General features: G+C 37.9%; 4 protein-coding genes across 7 annotated transcripts in view; 2 read left to right on the forward strand and 2 right to left on the reverse strand.

Annotated features, from left to right (window-relative positions):
- LOC135165149 (neuronal acetylcholine receptor subunit alpha-5-like) overlaps positions 1 to 3,853 on the forward strand; it is a 36,736-nt gene extending 32,883 nt beyond the window's left edge. Inside the window, exons 3-11 of one of the 2 annotated variants that reach the window (XM_064126161.1) lie at positions 216 to 341; positions 1,044 to 1,183; positions 1,551 to 1,595; positions 1,692 to 1,801; positions 2,066 to 2,288; positions 2,513 to 2,681; positions 2,882 to 3,031; positions 3,096 to 3,265; positions 3,353 to 3,853. In XM_064126161.1, coding sequence (XP_063982231.1) covers positions 216 to 341; positions 1,044 to 1,183; positions 1,551 to 1,595; positions 1,692 to 1,801; positions 2,066 to 2,288; positions 2,513 to 2,681; positions 2,882 to 3,031; positions 3,096 to 3,265; positions 3,353 to 3,595 — 1,376 coding nt within the window. In that variant the 3' untranslated portion in view covers positions 3,596 to 3,853. The remainder of the gene's footprint in view (positions 1 to 215; positions 342 to 1,043; positions 1,184 to 1,550; positions 1,596 to 1,691; positions 1,802 to 2,065; positions 2,289 to 2,512; positions 2,682 to 2,881; positions 3,032 to 3,095; positions 3,266 to 3,352) is intronic. The other variant, XM_064126162.1, reaches the window with a different exon arrangement.
- On the reverse strand, positions 3,590 to 7,000 carry LOC135165157 (galectin-4-like). The gene is made up of 7 exons (XM_064126172.1): positions 6,773 to 7,000; positions 6,394 to 6,479; positions 5,557 to 5,767; positions 5,130 to 5,327; positions 4,639 to 4,727; positions 4,378 to 4,572; positions 3,590 to 4,148 (listed from the first exon to the last, which is right to left on the reverse strand). Exons 1-7 carry the CDS (start codon positions 6,833 to 6,835, stop codon positions 3,914 to 3,916), a joined length of 1,077 nt encoding a protein of 358 aa, XP_063982242.1. The 5' UTR covers positions 6,836 to 7,000; the 3' UTR covers positions 3,590 to 3,913.
- A 146-nt stretch (positions 7,001 to 7,146) lies between these two features.
- On the reverse strand, positions 7,147 to 13,319 carry LOC135165137 (glycogen phosphorylase). Its single transcript, XM_064126132.1, has 3 exons — positions 12,789 to 13,319; positions 10,861 to 10,962; positions 7,147 to 10,673 (listed from the first exon to the last, which is right to left on the reverse strand). Exons 1-3 carry the CDS (start codon positions 13,029 to 13,031, stop codon positions 8,484 to 8,486), a joined length of 2,535 nt encoding a protein of 844 aa, XP_063982202.1. The 5' UTR covers positions 13,032 to 13,319; the 3' UTR covers positions 7,147 to 8,483.
- Positions 13,320 to 14,287: 968 nt separating this feature from the next.
- LOC135165143 (serine/threonine-protein phosphatase 2A 65 kDa regulatory subunit A alpha isoform) lies at positions 14,288 to 18,867 on the forward strand. 3 transcript variants are annotated; one of them, XM_064126146.1, is made up of 8 exons: positions 14,288 to 14,603; positions 15,427 to 15,999; positions 16,131 to 16,286; positions 16,384 to 16,655; positions 16,998 to 17,192; positions 17,315 to 17,558; positions 17,674 to 17,917; positions 18,221 to 18,867. In XM_064126146.1, the coding sequence occupies exons 1-8, from the start codon at positions 14,520 to 14,522 to the stop codon at positions 18,235 to 18,237; spliced, it is 1,785 nt and encodes a 594-aa protein (XP_063982216.1). In that variant the 5' UTR covers positions 14,288 to 14,519; the 3' UTR covers positions 18,238 to 18,867. The 3 variants fall into 3 exon arrangements, with proteins under 3 accessions (XP_063982216.1, XP_063982219.1, XP_063982218.1); XM_064126149.1 differs by having other exon boundaries at positions 18,259 to 18,867; XM_064126148.1 differs by having other exon boundaries at positions 14,289 to 14,603; positions 18,254 to 18,867.
- Positions 18,868 to 19,337: the final 470 nt, after the last annotated feature.

The following is a 19,337-nucleotide window of genomic DNA, read 5'->3' on the forward strand; positions in this document are numbered from 1 at the left end:
CAACATGCCATTCCACTGACCCAGATGAAAGCTCTCTCAATAAATAAATACCACTCAGTGATGATTATTTCACTCGAAATGTCATCAAATAAATTCTTTTCTGACATGATTGTCACTACGAATTATTATCAACTAGCTCTCCCGTCGACTACAAATACTACAAACCACAATCATCACCATCATAGTCATGATCATGATCACTTGATTTTACGAAGGGACCAGTTGGCCCAGTGTTGGTGACAACGTGAGCGAGATGTATTGCCGAGTGCTCGAGAATGCGTGTGCACTCTTAGGATTTATTTATTTATCCATCAGTGGAATCGAGAGTGCTGAAGCTGTTGGTGAGTTAAAAACTCAGTTGATCTACGAGAGCTTTCTCTCAGCATTTTTCGAATGATTTTGATCACGACGAGTGTTTGCGAAATAAATTAAATTTCTTGACGATCAGTAATTTGGGTCGACAGTAGCAGACGTATTTCCAATGCGATAAAAATCGATAGAAGATGATGTTGAGATCTATCACATAAGTAAATCGCTAGAACAGTCAGATTCACATCAATCTTTACCGTTGAAGTGTCTGGTTCGCTCCATTCTCACCCGGCAATGTCTGCCCATTACTGCGTTTATCCACTTACTCGTTCACTAGTCTAGCAATTCAGTGGTAAAACTAAATGACTTGAATTTGAGATTCTTGTTAATCAAATGAGTTGTTCCTCATGGAAGTGTCCAGAGAAATGATTTTGTAACAGGGCCAAATATTAAGCTCAAAATATTTTTCCCTTGAAATTAACAATATTCACAGAAATAGGGCAGGAACTTGAAATATTTTGATTTTTCTTCAATGAATGAACACAATTGCCTTCCTCACATCAAGAAGTTGATTGCTCATTGATCGATTGATCGATTGATCACAAAGCTGTAAATAATTAATCACTCGTGAGCCCCTGAACGAGATGGAAAGATTTTCTCGCGGCTAGACACATTTTCAATTAATTGAGCTTTATTTCGCTCAATGATCATGTTTATCGTGCTCCATTGAATAGGCAAACCCATTTGGAATGCGACGTGGACGGATCAGCTGAAGCGTGATCTATTTCTTCATTATGACAAATATGCTCGGCCAGCACAACACTATAATGTTACAACAGTGCAGTTTGGAATGAAAGTTTATCACATTTCGATAGTAAGTGATCATAACATTTTTAAGACATTCGAAATAGTACGAACATAATGGAATTAACAAATTATTTGTTGACTGCATTAAATTTGCAGCCAGCTCCATTGAATTAAAAATCGTTTTTCTCTTAATATATAAATGATTTTATTATTTTTCTATAACGATGATGACAATAATTTAATCACTATTCCATTTAATTTCAATATTCAAAAATTGTTTGAATTTTATAGCCAATTTGTTGGAAATTTTCACGAGATTGCTTTTGAACTTTCGATTGGATTTTGACCAATCATATTGAATAACTCTGACATTTATCCGGGGATCAGTCTCCATTAATTTTTATTAATTATTTCGTCGATTTATTATTGATCAGAATGAGTTCAAATCCGCTGTGGACGTCCGGGCCTACGTAAAAATGGTAACTATTTATAAATATTGTCCTAAAATTCTGCATTATGCTGATAGCCATTCGATCTATCCTCCCCCAATAAATTCATATGAGTTATCATTATAGATGTGGACCGACGATAAACTGAAATGGAATGCCTCAAACTATGGAGAACTGGATCATCTCCAAGTGGGTAATCACGAGATTTGGCAGCCAGACATCACCCTCTTAAACAGGTGTGAAAAATATGAATAATTTTGACTGATGAAAGCTCACGTTCATCTGATCGAGTGGAAAATACAATTTTTCAACACATCTGCACGAAAAATTCGTACTCTTCCCCCCAGTGATTGGTTCTCACCCTAGGGCTGAAAGTACTGTTTCCTCCCTCCTCATCAAACAGTAAAATACGAACTAGGGCCATGATATACTACTTGAGGCAGATACCATACAAATAATCAATTTGCTGTGAACCTATGTGTCTCTTAACATTTTTACAGCGTAGGAACTTCATCGATTGAGCCCTTTAGTGATGCACCGTGTCACATTCTCCAAACAGGACTAGTGATATGCACACCACCGACACAATTTCTCGCAATCTGTGACCTTGATTTTCACCTATGGCCGTACGATACCCAAACTTGCAGCATTGAGATTGCCTCCTGGGCTTATACGGGCAGTCAGATAGAGTTAAAATTTCCGGTTCATGGAGAGGCAGCTGAGGTGATTTATTATTTAGGTGATAAGATCCCGAAACATACTTGAATTCATAAAAATGCAAAAGTCTGTCTGGTTAAATTCTTGTTTTCTATCAACTTCTGTGGCAACCTGAACTAGAGTAGACAGTTCCCATTGACATTTCTATTGCTGTCTTTGAAGAAAAATATGAAATACAGTGTATTCTCCAGGATTCTCATCATATCTTTGTCTTTTGCATGAATTTATAGATCGAAATGGCTCAGCACAGCGAATGGACGCTCATCAGAGCAACAAAACTCCGTAAAGTCACCACTTACCAGTGCTGCGTTGATCAACCTTTAATTCGTCTTCGATTCAACTTCACCTTGAAGAGGAATTCGACACTATATGCAAGTGTTTTCGGCGCGCCCACTGTTTGTACGTCGATCACTGTTTGTATATCACAAAATATACTATTCTGGTTCTAGAGCGCAAAACCTCTAGGTGCACGTGAATTTTCTGCACTGCGGAAAATTGTTTCACAGAGTACACCTTTCGGGGAGATGTTACAATTCATCTCTACATTGTTTTACTATTTATAATGAACTACTATGTTTATTTCATAATTTCTTCTGCAGTTATTGTCTTCATGAATTTGGCAATATTCTGGCTGTCACCGCAAAGCCGAGAGCGTCCGATTCTCTGCAGCCTCTTGGCACTCATAATTTCATTATTTCTCGTATATTTTACACATTTTATACCATCATCACCGAGAACACCTCTGATAGGTAAGTAAAATTATTTATGAGAATTCATTAATCATGATGAGTACCATGAATTAACTTTTTCTAGTGAGCTTCTACACAGGGTGCCTCCACCAGGTGACGATATCCTTGATAATTTCCGTTGCAGTGAAAGTTCTGTCTAGAAGACCCTATTGTCGACCTCTTCCTCGAGTTGTTAAGAAAATTCTGATGGGACAAATTGGAAAATACTTGGGGTTGTGTGATCTTGTTCATCTTGTAAGTTTTTATGTGTGTGCAGATAAAGAGAGGGAAAAATATCTTAATGGCAATTGAATTGATGACATGCAGTAATTGGCTTTACAGTTACAGTCACAGCGATCAGGTGCTGATGAAGATCCTAGAGACATAGGCTTCAGTGAATCATCTCTCTACCCCTCAAATCCACTATCTAACGAGCCGGATAACGAGGACAAGGAAAATATGATAAGTTCCTCCTCAGCAACAGCTCAACTTGAGTGGATTTTAGCTGCCACAGCAGTAGACAGAATTTCGTTTTTAATTTTCTGTTTTGTGTTTTCAGTGATGGGCATGACCTACATGTGTTAGATATTCAATATTTTTTATTTCATGACGATTTATACATCGAGAAGCTACACATTGTAAAATATGCCAAATGTGATTAATATAATTGATAATAGAGAATATATCTTCACAAAACTAGCTGCTTCTCGTTATTTTTTTTTGAGTTATCATTCAATTTTTTTTTTTGATTTTATGCATTTTATTGAAGGAGTGAAGAATGAGACAACATGATGGGCATTTCTCGAGCATTCAGAATAAATAAAAATATACATTAAAAAAAAACTCCAGACGCGGCTGGAGATAGAAGTACTTGAACATGAACTTGACTTGAGGGGAAGCTAATTAGCTCGAAAAATGGATCGTTTGTTGACTCATCCTTTGGCAGATGTTTTTCACTTTTTGGGAATGAACACTGTTGTTATCTACGAAACAGTCACTGAGTAGGAGTATTTGGTAGATAACCACGTCACCACTTATGTGAAGGGTGTCGACTATTGTTGGCTCCAATCGATGCTGGAATATGCCGATCAGCTTGGTGTCCAACCAGATCTTGTAGCCCTCATATTCACACTCAATGCTTGAAAAAAATTAAGAGAATTTTGTCATTTTTTTAATCTCTTGATATTCAGATGATTTTTTTATGGTTCCGCGACTTTATCGTTGTACAAATCCTTTCGAAGGAGAGGAATTGATCGATTATTTTATGCATTGAGAAGAAATATTTCTTGTGGAAAACTATGTTCAGAAGTTTTCAAAGAATTAAGATTATTCCTTCCATAATTTCACCAAAATTTTTCTGAACTTACGTCAAGAGAAAGTCACGCCCAGGAGCCCAGGACAACTGTCCCTCGTGTCTTTCTTCTGTACTCCAAGCTCCATTGGTCCAACAATTCATCACGACACAGGACGGATGATTTCCGTAGAGAAATCTCGGATTTAAATGCAAAGCAATCTCCGGATGGGGATAGATTAATTGACTTTTTTGAAGATTTACGTAAAAACTGTAACGCGAGTGAAAAAAAATTATGAAGTACTTTTCTACATGAAATTTAGAAGCAGACACTTACGAGTGGGGTAAGAGTTTCAAACGCCCTTTTATGAATATTCTGGTTCCGAATGCGAGGGGTCGAGCGAGGGAAATTGTACATGGAACTTTCTGAAATTCAAGGAAATGGTTTTATTAATCATAAAAATCTGTGGCTATGCAGAATATCTCTGTGCCCTTAGATGATAGCTCGTAAAATTCCTCATCCTACAGTTATCCGCGTTCATAATTCACAATTAAAATTTTAATTTTATCGGAAATAGAATAAAAAATTCTCATCAGTAGTCAAGGCCCAACTAAATTATTTTCTATAATAAATAAAAGAAAACATTCTGTTGGGAATAAACGTCAAAATATTATCTCAAACACTCGGTAAACAAATTACATAAGTCTGATGGATTATGCATTAATGAGAAAATTATCTAAAATCGTTGCGCGATCAGACAATACCATAAAAGAGCCAGTGCAGAAGTTCAGTGATTCGAAAAATCAGTCCTAATCATCAATACTCACGAGATTATCAAAGAGGGGTTGGTTCTTGGAGAGTTCAAGGTATCGACTGGGTTTAACAATTTTTGGATCCGGATAGATATTCAATTTTGTCAAACGGATTCTCACATCTTCGACATCTCCCACAACTTGAAAATTTGTAATCGATTCAAGAGATTGTCGATATGGAAAGTCACATAAGTGTTCGCCATTGACTGCGATCTGCAAACACAGAGAGATAAATTACATAAATTATTCAATGCAACAAAATTAAATAAAAAATTATGTAGAAAATATCTCAATGAGGGGCCCTGTATTAAAAAAATATTTCTTTTGAGTATGTCGGTAAAAGATTTCCTATCGAATAAGAAATTAATTATGTTCGTCAAAGAAACATTCACACTTTCACAGTCCGATCGGCTTAATTACGCAATTAATTTATTTTTCCTACCTGAAACTCTCTCGATGCACAGAATATCAAAACATGGAAGTACGCATTTCTTGGAAAAAGTGGATTTATTCCTCCAAGTCTTGAGCAAGTCTCTTCAGTCTCCCAAGATCCCCTGACCTTGGAATTCCTCACGCAATATCCTCGATCCAATCGGGGATTAAAATGCAGGGCGATGTTTCCAGTCGATCGGCATAGGAAGTTTAATGCAAAACTATCACAAAATCACATGATATGAATTTAAATTTTCATAAGAAACTCTCCTGAACAACCCCTCTCTGAAATCTCTGATTTCCCTGTCTTGTGTCTCTTGTCTTATGCCCCTAGATCATATTTTGTTTACGAATTAAACGAACTTCATATTGAAACTGTCATTTATTTTATTTCACACCTTCAGAGCATTGAACTGAACATTAACTGAAATTGAATACAGTCACTAGAGAGCTATCAGATTGATGGCTGATTATATACAATGAAGCTTCAATTTAAACACGTGATTGATGTTCCATAATTAAATTTGTTAATTAAAATGCGCGAGACAAAATAGCAAGAATATTCTGCCCATAACATATTACGCAATAAAACTTTCCATTATCTCCAATTTACAATGCAAATTGACATCTCAGAAAATTTAAATAATTTCAAGTTCCATTTACAAACTTAATAAATTTATTAATAGTTTATTACACATCTAAAACTAATCTGTAGCGAAATGGCAATTTGATATAAGTCATCAGGACTCTTAGACGAATGTTTGAGTAATATTTCTTAAGACAGATAACCAAATTTTTGTAATCACATTTGTTATAACTCGTACCAGTACGAAAACTAAAAAATTACCTCTTTGAATGACTCGGTATATATCCAATGACAATAACCGCCGATTTAATTTCAAGTCTGATCGGCTGTGGGGAATTCGATTCACTCTGCAACATAAATAATTTTCCACCATATTTTCCTGATCAAAGGGCCCGTGATAAAAAATTAACCAAAAATCTCGAATGTCATTTTCTCAACAATTCGAATGTCACTACAACTGCCGCCCGACTTTGGCCCGCCGATGATTACCGAAGTCAGGCCGAACGTCGGGCGTACGACATCATGTGAACACTGGAGAATCCCTCGGCGTTTTTTTTTATCGAAGTGTATTTTTGAAACGAATAAGTTATTCTATTTTTCCCCGAGCTTTTAACAGTGATATATCTCAAGTTCTACTTACCACCAGCACTGCCTGGACATCGTTGTGTTCGAAATTATCTGGAGACGGTTTCAACAGCGACATTGCTCAGATTCGACGCAGTGGATACCGCACTAAGCAGATGTTTGACATTATACATTGGCTTTATGAGATATATTGAGGTGTTACTAGAACGTATTATAGTATAATATCTTGTTGATTTGTTGGTGACTCATGCGACAATTGTAGAGGTGCATCTGACTATTTTAATGAATTTTGATGGCATAATCTCGCACCTTAATGATTTTTTCACGTTTGATTTGGCGGAAAGAATTTAATTGGGCATGCGCATAAACCTTTTAAGAGGATTTATCCTATTTTATGGTATTTGCAATAAAAATCACGACTCAACACAATTTAAACAGTCGGCAATGCATATATTTGTTCTACCAGTCCACCTATAAAAAAACAGATGGCACGAAGCATCAATAACATACAGAGATATCATTGATCATCAATTCTGAATTAAAAGTCATTAATGACTGTATATTTAGATCTCATCGTATAAATTAATTGATCACCGGTTGTGGCTCTCTCGTGTAACAATAAATTCTCATTATTTCTTTGTACCTCTCCTCTAATATCGATTGGAGTATTTTAAAAAAATATTGTATGTGACAAATACTTTTTGCTAAACTTCGGACAATTTTATTTAACAGACTGTAAAACTTTCCTTTCATTTTCGTAAATCTCTCGGAACACATTTGTAACTGGCGCAATGAGCGTTGAACTTTGGCATGAAAATCTCAAGTGTGGGAAAAAATATGTGAGCTGATAATGTTATCATCACTAGACGTTTAAACTGCATTCTTGTTGATGAATTTTAAAAATAACTATAGAATATTGAGATTTCTTTTTCGTTGTTTATCCATGAGGATGCAAGAGAGTTACCATTGAACCCAGCAGATATAATTTACAATTCATTTTCGATTAAGAAAATGAACGAAAATTATCAAAAACAAATTAATCCATAAACATTCTGTAGCAGGTATGTCTTGAACTAGTAGATTGAGATGAAAATACATTTCTTAAAGACTCTTCAGTTGCACAGAAGTCTTAATTTCTTTTAATCCTATCGTTCTCAAAATATTTCGGAAATGACGACTATATAGTTTTTAGAAATTTCAAAATTTTTGAAAATTTACTTTCCCACATTTTTAAATGTCTCTCAAGAAAAAACATTAAATAGATGTTAATACATCATTTAGCACAGAATTTTCCACGAATAAATAAGTAATTTTTATTTCTTTCCATATTTTCCCAAACATCTTTACGAGAAAAAGGTTTAAAGAGAAATTTAAATGGACCTCTTTCATAGACAATTTAACGAGCTAGAAAAAAATCTGTAGCGAAGTGGGAGAACAAGATAAGTCAACTGATCTGCAACTTTATTTTGTGCTGCACGTCTCGATAATTATGGAAGATGGCAAAATTTCCATGACAATATTTTTTGTGGAGAAAAAAAAATCGTCCCTGACTTCTCAATTTCGAGATATCTATCACAGCCCAAGGCTCGAGATAAGTTAATTTGTTTTACAACTTCACTAGAGAATTCTATCAATATCATTTTCTCAATCCCTGAATTTTCAAGATATTCCCCACACAGTGGAGCCCCTCTCAGTCAACAAATTTTTAATTAGCATTCTCTCGCACATCACCCCTCTGAACCCCGCCCCGTTATCCGGATGTTTCCTTAGACATCTCTGGGCTCATGAGGATCAGGCAGTGCCTTCCACGAGGGTTCAACCCCCCAAATCTCCGTGGCATAATCTTCAATGGTCCTGTCCGAGGAGAATTTCCCGGAGCTCGCGATATTATGAATAGCCATTTCCACCCACTTGGTGGTATCCTGATAGACTTTGGAGACCTTATCCTGAGTCTTGATATAATCCTCGAAGTCTGCCAGTAGATAGAACCTGTCCCACTTCATGAGAACATCCCCGATGTCCTTGAACTCATCACGATTATTAGGACTGAAGAATCCTCCAGTGATCTGATCGATACACTGTTTCGCCTCTGGTAATTTATTGTAATAATCCCAAGCATTGTAACCACGTCTCTTCAGATCCTCAACCTCATCAACAGTCATTCCAAATATGAAAATATTCTCATTACCCATTTCCTCAGCCATTTCAACATTAGCGCCATCGAGAGTTCCAATGGTCAAAGCCCCATTCAACATGAATTTCATGTTCCCAGTACCAGAGGCTTCAGTACCAGCAGTGGATATTTGCTCACTGAGATCAGCCGCTGGGATGATTTTCTCAGCGAGAGTAACTCGATAGTTCTCCAAAAAGATGACCTTGAGTTTATCACCAACAATGGGATCGTTATTAACGACCTGAGCGACACTGCAAATGAGCTTAATAATTTTCTTGGCCAGAAGATAACCAGGAGCTGCCTTTCCTCCGATCATAATGGTCCTCGGCACGAAGGGAGCCGAAGGGTTCTTCTTAATTCGATTGTATAACGTAATAATATGGAGGCAATTCAACAGCTGTCTCTTGTACTCGTGAATTCGCTTCACTTGAATATCGAAGAGAGAAGCAGGATTCACTTTGACTCCGTAATCCTTCTCGAGTAATTCAGCCAGTCGGAGTTTATTTTCCTGCTTAACTTTAGCCACAGATCTCTGGAAATTGGGATCCTTCGCCCACTTCTTCAGCTGCTGAAGCTGCTCCAAATGAACAGCCCAATCGGAACCGATCTTGGACTCGATGACGTCAGAGAGATTAGGATTGCAGAGCAAGAGCCATCGCCTGGGGGTTATGCCATTAGTCTTGTTCTGGAATTTTTCAGGATGCATCTCGTAGAATTCCCTGAAGACTGAGTCCTTCAGTATCTCGGAGTGAATCCTGGCGACACCATTGATGGCGTGTGATCCTACGATAGAGAGATGGGCCATATTCACTCGCTTCTCGCCATCCTCCTCAATCAGGGACATCCTCCGAAGGCGATCAAAATCACCTGGATATCTGGCTCCAACTTCTTGAAGATGGAGGAAATTTATGTGGTAGATGATCTCCAGGTGGCGAGGGAGGATACTCTGGAGCATTGATACTGGCCAGCGCTCCAGGGCTTCTGGCAGGACTGTGTGATTGGTGTAAGCACAAGTGCGAGTTGTTATGTCCCATGCCTTCTCCCAGGAAAGACCCTCCACGTCCATAAGCACTCGCATCAACTCAGGAATCGCTAGGGATGGATGAGTGTCGTTGAGTTGTATAGCTACCTTGTCTGGGAATTGCTCGAAATCGGTTCTGTGGTGATCGCGAGAACCGAATTTGCTGGATTTGTAGCGTCTGATGATATCTTGGAGAGTGGCTGCCACCATAAAATACTCTTGCTTCAATCGGAGTTCCTTACCTTCGAAGAAATTGTCATTGGGGTAGAGGACTTTACTGATGTTCTCAGCCAGATTTCGATCGAATACAGCTTGAATGTAGTCGCCGTCGTTGAAGAACTTCAGGTTGAATTCAATGGGCGATTTTGCCGACCATAGACGAAGAGTGTTCACGTGGTTGTTTTTGTACCCAGGAATTGGAGAATCGTATGGCATTGCGTACACGACTTGGGTGTTTACCCATTTTTTACCCTCCGGTGTTTCGATAACGTGACCGTAAAAGTGCACGGGAAGCATGAACTCTGGGCGAGCTTTCTCCCAGGGATTTCCGTAACGCAGCCAGTCATCGGGCTCTTCCGACTGCTCACCGTTCTTTATCTTCTGCGCGAAGATACCGTACTCATACCGAATTCCGTAACCGTAGGCTGCTAGTCCCAAAGTCGCCATGCTGTCCAGGAAACAGGCGGCTAGACGACCTAGACCACCATTACCCAGACCTGCATCTTCCTCGAGTTCCTCTAATTCTTCAATGTCAAGACCCATCTGGAAAAGACAGAATCCACGTGAACCTTGTAATTCCTTTCCACTTATGGAAAGTTCTAATGAAAATCATTGTCAATTCCTCGGACAACTGTATTTTGTACATATTATTCTACAACTCCATTTGTGACAATTTCAAGATACATCAACATAATTTAGAAAGAAAATAATTTTCTGCGTATTCACTTACCTGATACATTGCTTCATCACATGCCCCCTGAATACCCAGATTGATCATGGTATTTTGTAGAGTTCTGCCCATGTAGTACTCCAGGGAGAGGTAGTAGACTCTCTACGAAAAATTATTGAGAACTTTGAGTTTCTCTATATTAATTACATTTTTTAGGGCTCCAAATATTCTACAGTTGCAGATAAAAATGTTCATTATGGCTTTCTATAATCAGGAAAATAATTACTCATTAATATTCTTCATTAACTCACACTGCCAATCTAATCAAACTTGTGAAGCGTAAAAGCCGTTACGCTGAACTTGAAATAAAAATAAACAATGGATATTCCCAAATTCATCACCATGACCGCCAGAATTTGAGAAATGTTTCTGGAAATGTGCCAACGAACAAAATCTTGGCTTCAAAATAATTTAATGTGCCAATCTTACACAATCGAAATTTCCGATTCTTTCGAGAGAAAAACAATCAGTATCGTCTCCTAACTTCCTCGAAAAATAAAACTTTCATATAATGATTAAAAATATCTGTCTCAGCATCGTCTCTCAATTGCCCAATACTTCATCTCACACATTTAAATGACATCACAACGGCGAACCGTCTAGATGAGGCGACATTGCAAGTGGAGTTGAAAATAAAATAACAAATTGCACAACATAAATTTACAGTAAATAAATAATTTCAATTTTCTCCCAATTCTCTTTATATTCCTGTGGAAAATATCGTTATGCTAAAAAATAATTCTCAGCTTGGGAAAAAGAAATGAAGTGATGGAACCACTTATTGAATTGAATATTATATAAATTAGTTCTTTGTCAATTGCATCACAAAATGACGAGAAAAACCACAAATGTCTCCTGAACTAATTTCAGGCAATTATAAACGAGAAGCTCCACCACCTATGACGATTCTAATGCTGCTGATTTTTCCTGATGAACATCAGTGAAAAATGTCAGTGATGATTCAATTATTCGTCTTGTTAATTATGAAATTATCGAAGTAACTATTGACACAATGAGTCAGAGCCAAAATACATTTTTTGTAGGACAGTTTAAAATCTACCAAAAATTATATGAATGCCAAAGGAAATGGAAAATCAATTGTCTTGATACATCAATATTTCCAGCTCACAAGATGGCCACATAAATCACATGTCATTTCCCAGACTGATTATTAACTCAATTTCTATATAAACTCAGCTGTGAATTGTGTAGTGAGAGGGGGAAAACCTGGTGAATAACTCCTGGAGCTATTAAATTTCGAACAATTATGAGACCCCTATTCGACACCGGTTACAATAATAACTGACTATTTAATTATTGTGAGCAGAGAGTAAGGAGCAACAAAATCTGAACGTCAATTGAAACCTGGTGATAAGCTTTATTCATCCAGATCATTTGACGATGAAACTATCAGGGTAGCTATTGACTCAACGACAAAATGTGAAAATATTGTGTCGACCATTTCTAAAAAATCTACAAAAAATCTATTTGACATTTCTGTCAATCATCCGTTACTGGAATAGAGCCATTAGATTTCGAATCACTAAATTGTTTCTCTCTCAAGCATGAAAGTTCTTCATTTCACCCTGGAGGTAATACATTCCTGTGAGCCATTTCCCAATTTCCTTAAAATATCTTTCAACATTTTCTCCTAAACCCACGCATAACCGAGTTAGTTCTCCAATATGAGCAGTTTCCCCCTCCAGACACATCAATAAACCGCTACATAACTGTCACATATTCAGTGTTTAGATGATCTAAAACGTCTATTATAGTCCCCTAAGTGGTTCAAGCAGCTCATGTGCTAGACGATCACATCTCTCTGTTCGTTTCAATCATCGGGGACAAGGTCTCCTGGCCTTGAACCCCTTCATAAGCCTTAAAATAACGCTCATAAACAGTGAAATAAACTGCACCAATTAAATTACCTTAGGATCATTCTCGTAGTAGTGCTGCTGTGTACGGATCCACCTCGACACGAGATTATCCTTGACAGTGTGTGCCAATGCAAAATAATAATCTCTGCTTGTTGCGACATTTCTATCCTTCACAAGGGTGTAATGAACATGCCGGTTGAAGGCCTTCTTTATATTTATAACATTGGCGACATCAACGATACCCCTAACTGATATTTGTTTCTTCTTCTCATGATCTATATCGCTCATTGACATCTTCACTTTTTTTATTCAGTCAACAATTTGTTAAATCACTTCTACTGTTGAGTTGTTGATTTATTTATACGATTATTGGTGCTTTTATGAATTATTTGTTTATGGTGGAGGTACAAGCTCCTTGACTGACGGAGCGATGGACCCCAAGTGATGATTTTCCCCTTCTTCGAGAGACAATTCCAACCGGTCACCTTGTCTCAAGGTCACGCATGCGCGCTACCAAGTGGTTTAGGCTTTTTTCGGTTTTGGCGACTGCAGGGAATGAGAACTAGTGGCCAGTGGTAAGGGAGGAAACAGAGTCTCCAGAAGAACTGTAGTCATGACGGTTCCTCTCGTTACACCCAGCTGTCACTACTGACAGATACCCTTTGAGGGGGGGGCTCCGTTCGTACTTGTTCAACTGTACAAATGATCAACTGTACAGAGAATTTTCAAACAGTGAGAGCACCACTGTGTAGGGATTCAACTGTCGAGAGAAAAAATTATCAATCACTACCTTGTCCACGCTGTTTAACCCACCCTGCGCCGCATGTACAGATGTGACTAAGCCTGTTTTTTTCTCTCGACAGTTGAATCCCTGCACAGTGGTGCTCTTGACCATTTGTACAGTTGAACAAGTACGAACGGAGCCCCCCCATTGAAGCGGAGCGTAATCACAAATTTTATTTAATTGTATTCGATTATTAGGGTATGTTCAAACGAGCAAACCTTTATATTCGTGATTTACAAGCGATTGCTTCCAAAACGAGCAACAGGTCAATGAAAAGGGTTGATTTTTTTTTCCGACCGACATCATGGGCAAAATCAAAATGATGACTATCAATTATCCACAAACAAAATTAATACGTCTACAATGGATGAATTAGCGATGTAAAATCATGTACATCAGTTAGTTTTTCCATTCACTACCCCCCGCAGACTAAGTACAGCGCTGTTACATATTCCGTCTCGTAGGCAGAGCAGTGTAGCGCCCTCTAGTGGATTCCTTTTGCATTTCAATTTAATTTCCAAAAATATTATTTTCCTACAAAACTTATGCGAAAATCCTTCATGTTAATATTATTTACGTGACATTGTTCCACACGTTTTAACAAATAAAAATCTGTTAATTGGTGTTGCGTAAATTTTTGGAGTAAGAAAAAGTCTAGACCACCGCTTGAGTCTATCTCTACTAAACTGAAGGCTCAATGCTAGAAAATCCATCCCACCAACACCATCACACACGCTCTTGCCCTCAGCCCCACCACCCTCGCATCCTCCTGCGCCACAAATCCGTTGATTCTAGTTATATGACTGGTTAGCCCGGTTATCGTGTGCTCGATGCGTTCAGCGATTAAACATTCAGCATAATACGCTCAAACGATCTAGAGTTGGTTTTTTTTTCGACCCATCGAGTAAACCATTTTGGATAGTCGGACATCATCGTCTTACCTGAAGGAGTTTTTCCGCGGGGTAAATAAAAATTTCGCTAAATTCTGAGGAAGCAAAATGGCAGCGGCCGACTCATCAGCGGACGACAGTCTTTACCCGATCGCTGTTTTGATCGATGAGTTGAAGAATGAAGACGTTCAGGTGAGTTCATGACAATCATATCACTATTAATGACGTTACACAATTTTAACGAAGTATTTCCATGGATTAACTGGTGATTACAAGTACGATGTGCCGAGTTAAACGTAACCTGTACTTGTGGCCCACTCAACAGAGTGTCGAAGGCATTTTTAAGACGTCACTGAAATAATGCGGTTGTTTGACAGGTGTTAAATGCATGACTTCTGTTAATTAATGTTTTTATTGCTTTGCTCAAGTGAATCAACAGTTGGATTAAACGGGTGCATTGAATATTCGTGAACTGAAGGAGATTTCGGAATTTTCCTTAGTTGCTCATTTATTTATTTTTTTCGTCGGTATAAAAGGACTCCAAAAGTCAATGAGTCAACTTAAGAATAGTATATTTATTCCAGAATAGTAATGAGGAGTATAACTATAGTTGCTAATTTTTTCTGGAAACGAAAAGAAGTCCGTCATGAATATTCAGTTAGTTTCATTAGTGATGGATCTGAAGGGCAGTGGACAAAAAACAAAATTATGTGATAATATTAAACCCTGGGGTTAGACTACAAAAATAGTCCGTTGCTACCGCGCAACCTGAAAGAACCTAAACAGACCGAGAAGTTAATAATTGAATGACAAAAGTAATAGTCAGTGAGAAACTAGTTTATCAGAAGACTAGGGTGGCCCTTGTAGTACAATATGGAGTAGTTTCATTAGACTCATCACCTTTATTTTTTACAAAAAAAAACATTTTTTCAATCACATGAAGCTCTTAATCTGGATTAATCATAAAAATAAATATTTACATAAAAATAAAATTTTTGTTGCCACCCCCTTGCAGTTGCGACTGAACTCAATAAAGAAGCTGTCGACAATTGCGCTGGCCCTCGGGCCTGAACGAACCAGAAGTGAGTTGATGCCCTTCCTCACAGAGACAATCTACGATGAAGATGAAGTCCTCCTAGCCCTTGCTGAGCAATTAGGCTCCTTCATTCCGTTGGTCGGTGGACATGACCACGTCCACTGTCTTCTGCCACCCCTGGAGGCCCTTGCAGCAGTCGAAGAGACTGTCGTGAGGGACAAGGCTGTCGAATCACTGAGAAATGTCGCTGGACAGCACAACCCTGCGTATCTCGAGGAGCATTTTGTTCCTGTCGTGCAGAGATTAGCTGGGGGTGACTGGTTTACGGCCAGGACTTCAGCATGTGGATTGATCAGTGTCTGCTATCCCAGGGTCAGTCCTGCTACCAAAGCAGAACTGAGAAATCATTTTCGTAATCTCTGTCAGGATGACACTCCTATGGTTAGGAGGTCTGCTGCTTGCAAGCTGGGAGAGTTCGCCAAGGTCGTGGAGATCGAGTATCTCAAGTCGGATCTGATACCCATGTTCGTCATTCTGGCCCAAGATGAGCAGGTGAGTTCTTTCATTGATTTGGTTTTTAGTGTTATTCGAAGCTGGAGAAGATTGACAAAGTCATTGAATATATTAAATAATTTTTGATAATATCTTGTGAACCATTGTCTCATATTTCTCCGTTTTCGTAGGATTCTGTGCGTCTATTGGCAGTCGATGCTTGCGTGAGCATTGCCACCTTACTCCAGCAGGAGGACGTAGAGCAGCTAGTGATGCCGACACTACGGCAGTGCGCAGCCGATCAGTCTTGGAGAGTTCGATACATGGTTGCTGATAAATTCACAGATGTAAGTTCATGACACCAATTTTCTCGCTAATTTATAATAATTCTGTCGAAATATACGGGCGTGCTAATCTCGTTGTCATTGTCTAATGTTTATGCAGATTCAAAAGGCTGTAGGGCCCGAAATAACAAAGACAGACCTTGTCCCGGCGTTTCAAGTGCTCCTGAAAGACGCAGAGGCTGAGGTTCGTGCTGCGGCAGCTGACAAAGTCCGTGACTTCTGTCAAAACTTGGATCAGTTCAGTCAAGAGAATATTATCATGACGAATATTCTACCGTATGTTAAAGAACTCGTTGCAGACCCCAATCAACACGTCAAATCTGCACTCGCCAGTGTCATCATGGGACTGAGTCCCATCCTGGGAAAACTCAAGTATGTGTTTTGGCGTAGAAATTTTAAGGATATTCATTATAGGGTAAATTGTTCAAGAGATAGACGGTTAGGGGACATTCAAGGTTTTCTGAAGGATCAAAAAATAGTGAGTTTAGGTATGTAAACGCTAGATAGGGACAATGCAGAGGAAAATGTAGTTTTTTTTTATTTAAAAAATAAAAAAAGATAATACGGGAAAAATAGAGCTATAGACGATAAAATAGAGGAGAACTGAGAAATAGCTGAGAGATCCAATAGATAAATGGTCGTACCAGAAGATAGATGATTGAATTAACTTCAATTCAATGGAATTTATAGTCAATTTTGAACACAATCTTACAGCACAATCGAACACCTATTGCCACTCTTCCTTCTGCAACTCAAAGACGAATGTTCAGAAGTGCGTTTGAATATAATCAGCAATTTGGATTGCGTCAATGAAGTCATTGGAATTCAGCAACTGTCTCAATCACTTTTACCAGCCATTGTTGAGCTGGCCGAGGATTCAAAATGGCGAGTGCGATTAGCGATCATTGAGTGAGTGTTAATTAAATACAAAATTAATTTTTTCCCTTGAATAATGTGCAGCCCTTCGGCGTGGTAACTCATAAAACTGCTTAATTTGAGAATTGAATTTTACGGTGACCTGTCATTTTCAGATACATGCCTCTCTTAGCAGGCCAACTTGGTGTTGAATTCTTCGATGAGAAACTCAATTCTCTGTCGATGAATTGGCTGGTGGATCACGTTTACGCAATCAGAGAAGCTGCAACACTTAATCTGAAAAAGTTGGTGGAGAAATTCGGCCCAGAGTGGGCGCAAAACACAATAATCCCGAATGTTCTCAATATGACCAGAGATCAGAATTATCTCCACAGGATGACTTGCCTATTCTGCATCAATGTACGTTTCCGTGAATTTCCCTCTTTTCGATCCAATCGATCGAGATTTCTAACGACTCATCATGTTCAGGACAATTACAAGGATAATCGAATTAATCGACAAATGAAATTTCTAGGTTCTAGCTGAAGTTTGTGGGCCTGAAATGACAACAAAAATAATGCTTCCCACCGTGCTTGCGATGGCAAATGATAATGTTGCTAACGTAAGGTTCAACGTCGCGAAAACTCTTCAACGTATTGGCCCTTATCTAGAACCCAGTGCAGTTCAAACCCAAGTTAAACCTGTGCTCGATACATTAAACACTGACGCCGATGTCGATGTGAAGTATTTTGCTTCCGAGGCTATTGCCGGAATTGCAGGTAAATAATATAACAGTAAGCAATAATCGATGACACGAACATTCACTAAGTGATTGTTAGTAATTTGCCGACCCAATTTCTTTTTTCATCTGACAAATTTCTGACTCTCATGTATCGAAGGATTGCTCTACTATAATTTACGTGATTATGGCTGGATGGAACAGAGAAGTTATGCGTTATAATATTTCTGCTAAATATTTCTCTGCAAGTTCCATACGTCAGCCTGTATAAAATGTCTTTGACTTGAATTATTCAATTACTGATCATCTTTCACTAATTATGGCTCATTATCTTTATTTGCAGATTTCCGTAATTCATAAATGTTACGTTTTTCAGCGTAGGTTGATGGAGTCCTTGAATGCATTTACTCCTTAACAATAGAATAATATAACATAATAAGAGCATGAAGAACAGAACAAACAAAAACGTCAGCATTGATGAGGAAAGAGAAATGGGAGGACTATTCAATCACAAGGAAAAATCATTACACCCGGTAACAGTTCTCTTGTACCCGATATCCACTTGGCAACAATTCAGAATAATCACGTGGAAGATTACTCTTTATTAACAAACTAAAAAATGAAAAAAATACACGAATAAAGTGAAATAAAATGAGAGAGGGTAGTCTTTAAAAAATAGCAGTTTATGTTAACCAATATTTAAAGGAAGTTAAAAAAAAGAAAGCGGTTTTGTTGCTATTTGTATATCTACTATAATATTGTACCAAGTATTGATTTTATCGATATTCAATCAAGATCATGTATCTTCGTATAATAATTACTTGTCTTTAATCATTAAGATTTAATCATGAGAATGACTCGGTATCATTCCTTCTCATCATTTTTGAATTTTAACAAAGAAAACTTCGGACATTGACAGCAACAAAATTCTTCATTCTCACATTTTCTGTAAAAAAAAAAATTATGAATAAAGTTTTTTCTTTGCGTAAAGTAATTGGGGAAATTATTCAATTACCCTTATAGAAGGAGCCCTACGCCTATTATAAATGCAAAGATTGTTGAGAACTGCCAGACAAATCGTGGAAACACGAGTGGTTTAGGAATTGTATTTCTTTGTCTCTCGGCGTCCTATGTGAAAATCAATACTTCCATTGCCGTGGAAGATTAAAATTTGAAACAAATAAATGGAGTATTTTTACGATGAATTTATTTATTTGATGATAACTCTGTTTTTTTCGTACACTCTTTTTATTATCACAGCTTATCCGCTACGCCTTACACTTTAACTATTTTTATCACTAATCTATTATATCGATAGTTTCAATTACGTACCAATAAAAAATCACTGCAGGGAGAGAAAATGTGTTGCAAAAATCGGTTAACAGTCATAGCATCCGCAAAATGATAAAACATGGAGGTTAAGTCGAAAATCAATCAACAAATTATTTCGAAAATAGAGT

This window comes from Diachasmimorpha longicaudata, chromosome 8 (genome assembly GCF_034640455.1).
Source record: "Diachasmimorpha longicaudata isolate KC_UGA_2023 chromosome 8, iyDiaLong2, whole genome shotgun sequence".
In the NCBI taxonomy this organism is placed as follows: Eukaryota; Metazoa; Arthropoda; class Insecta; order Hymenoptera; family Braconidae; genus Diachasmimorpha; species Diachasmimorpha longicaudata.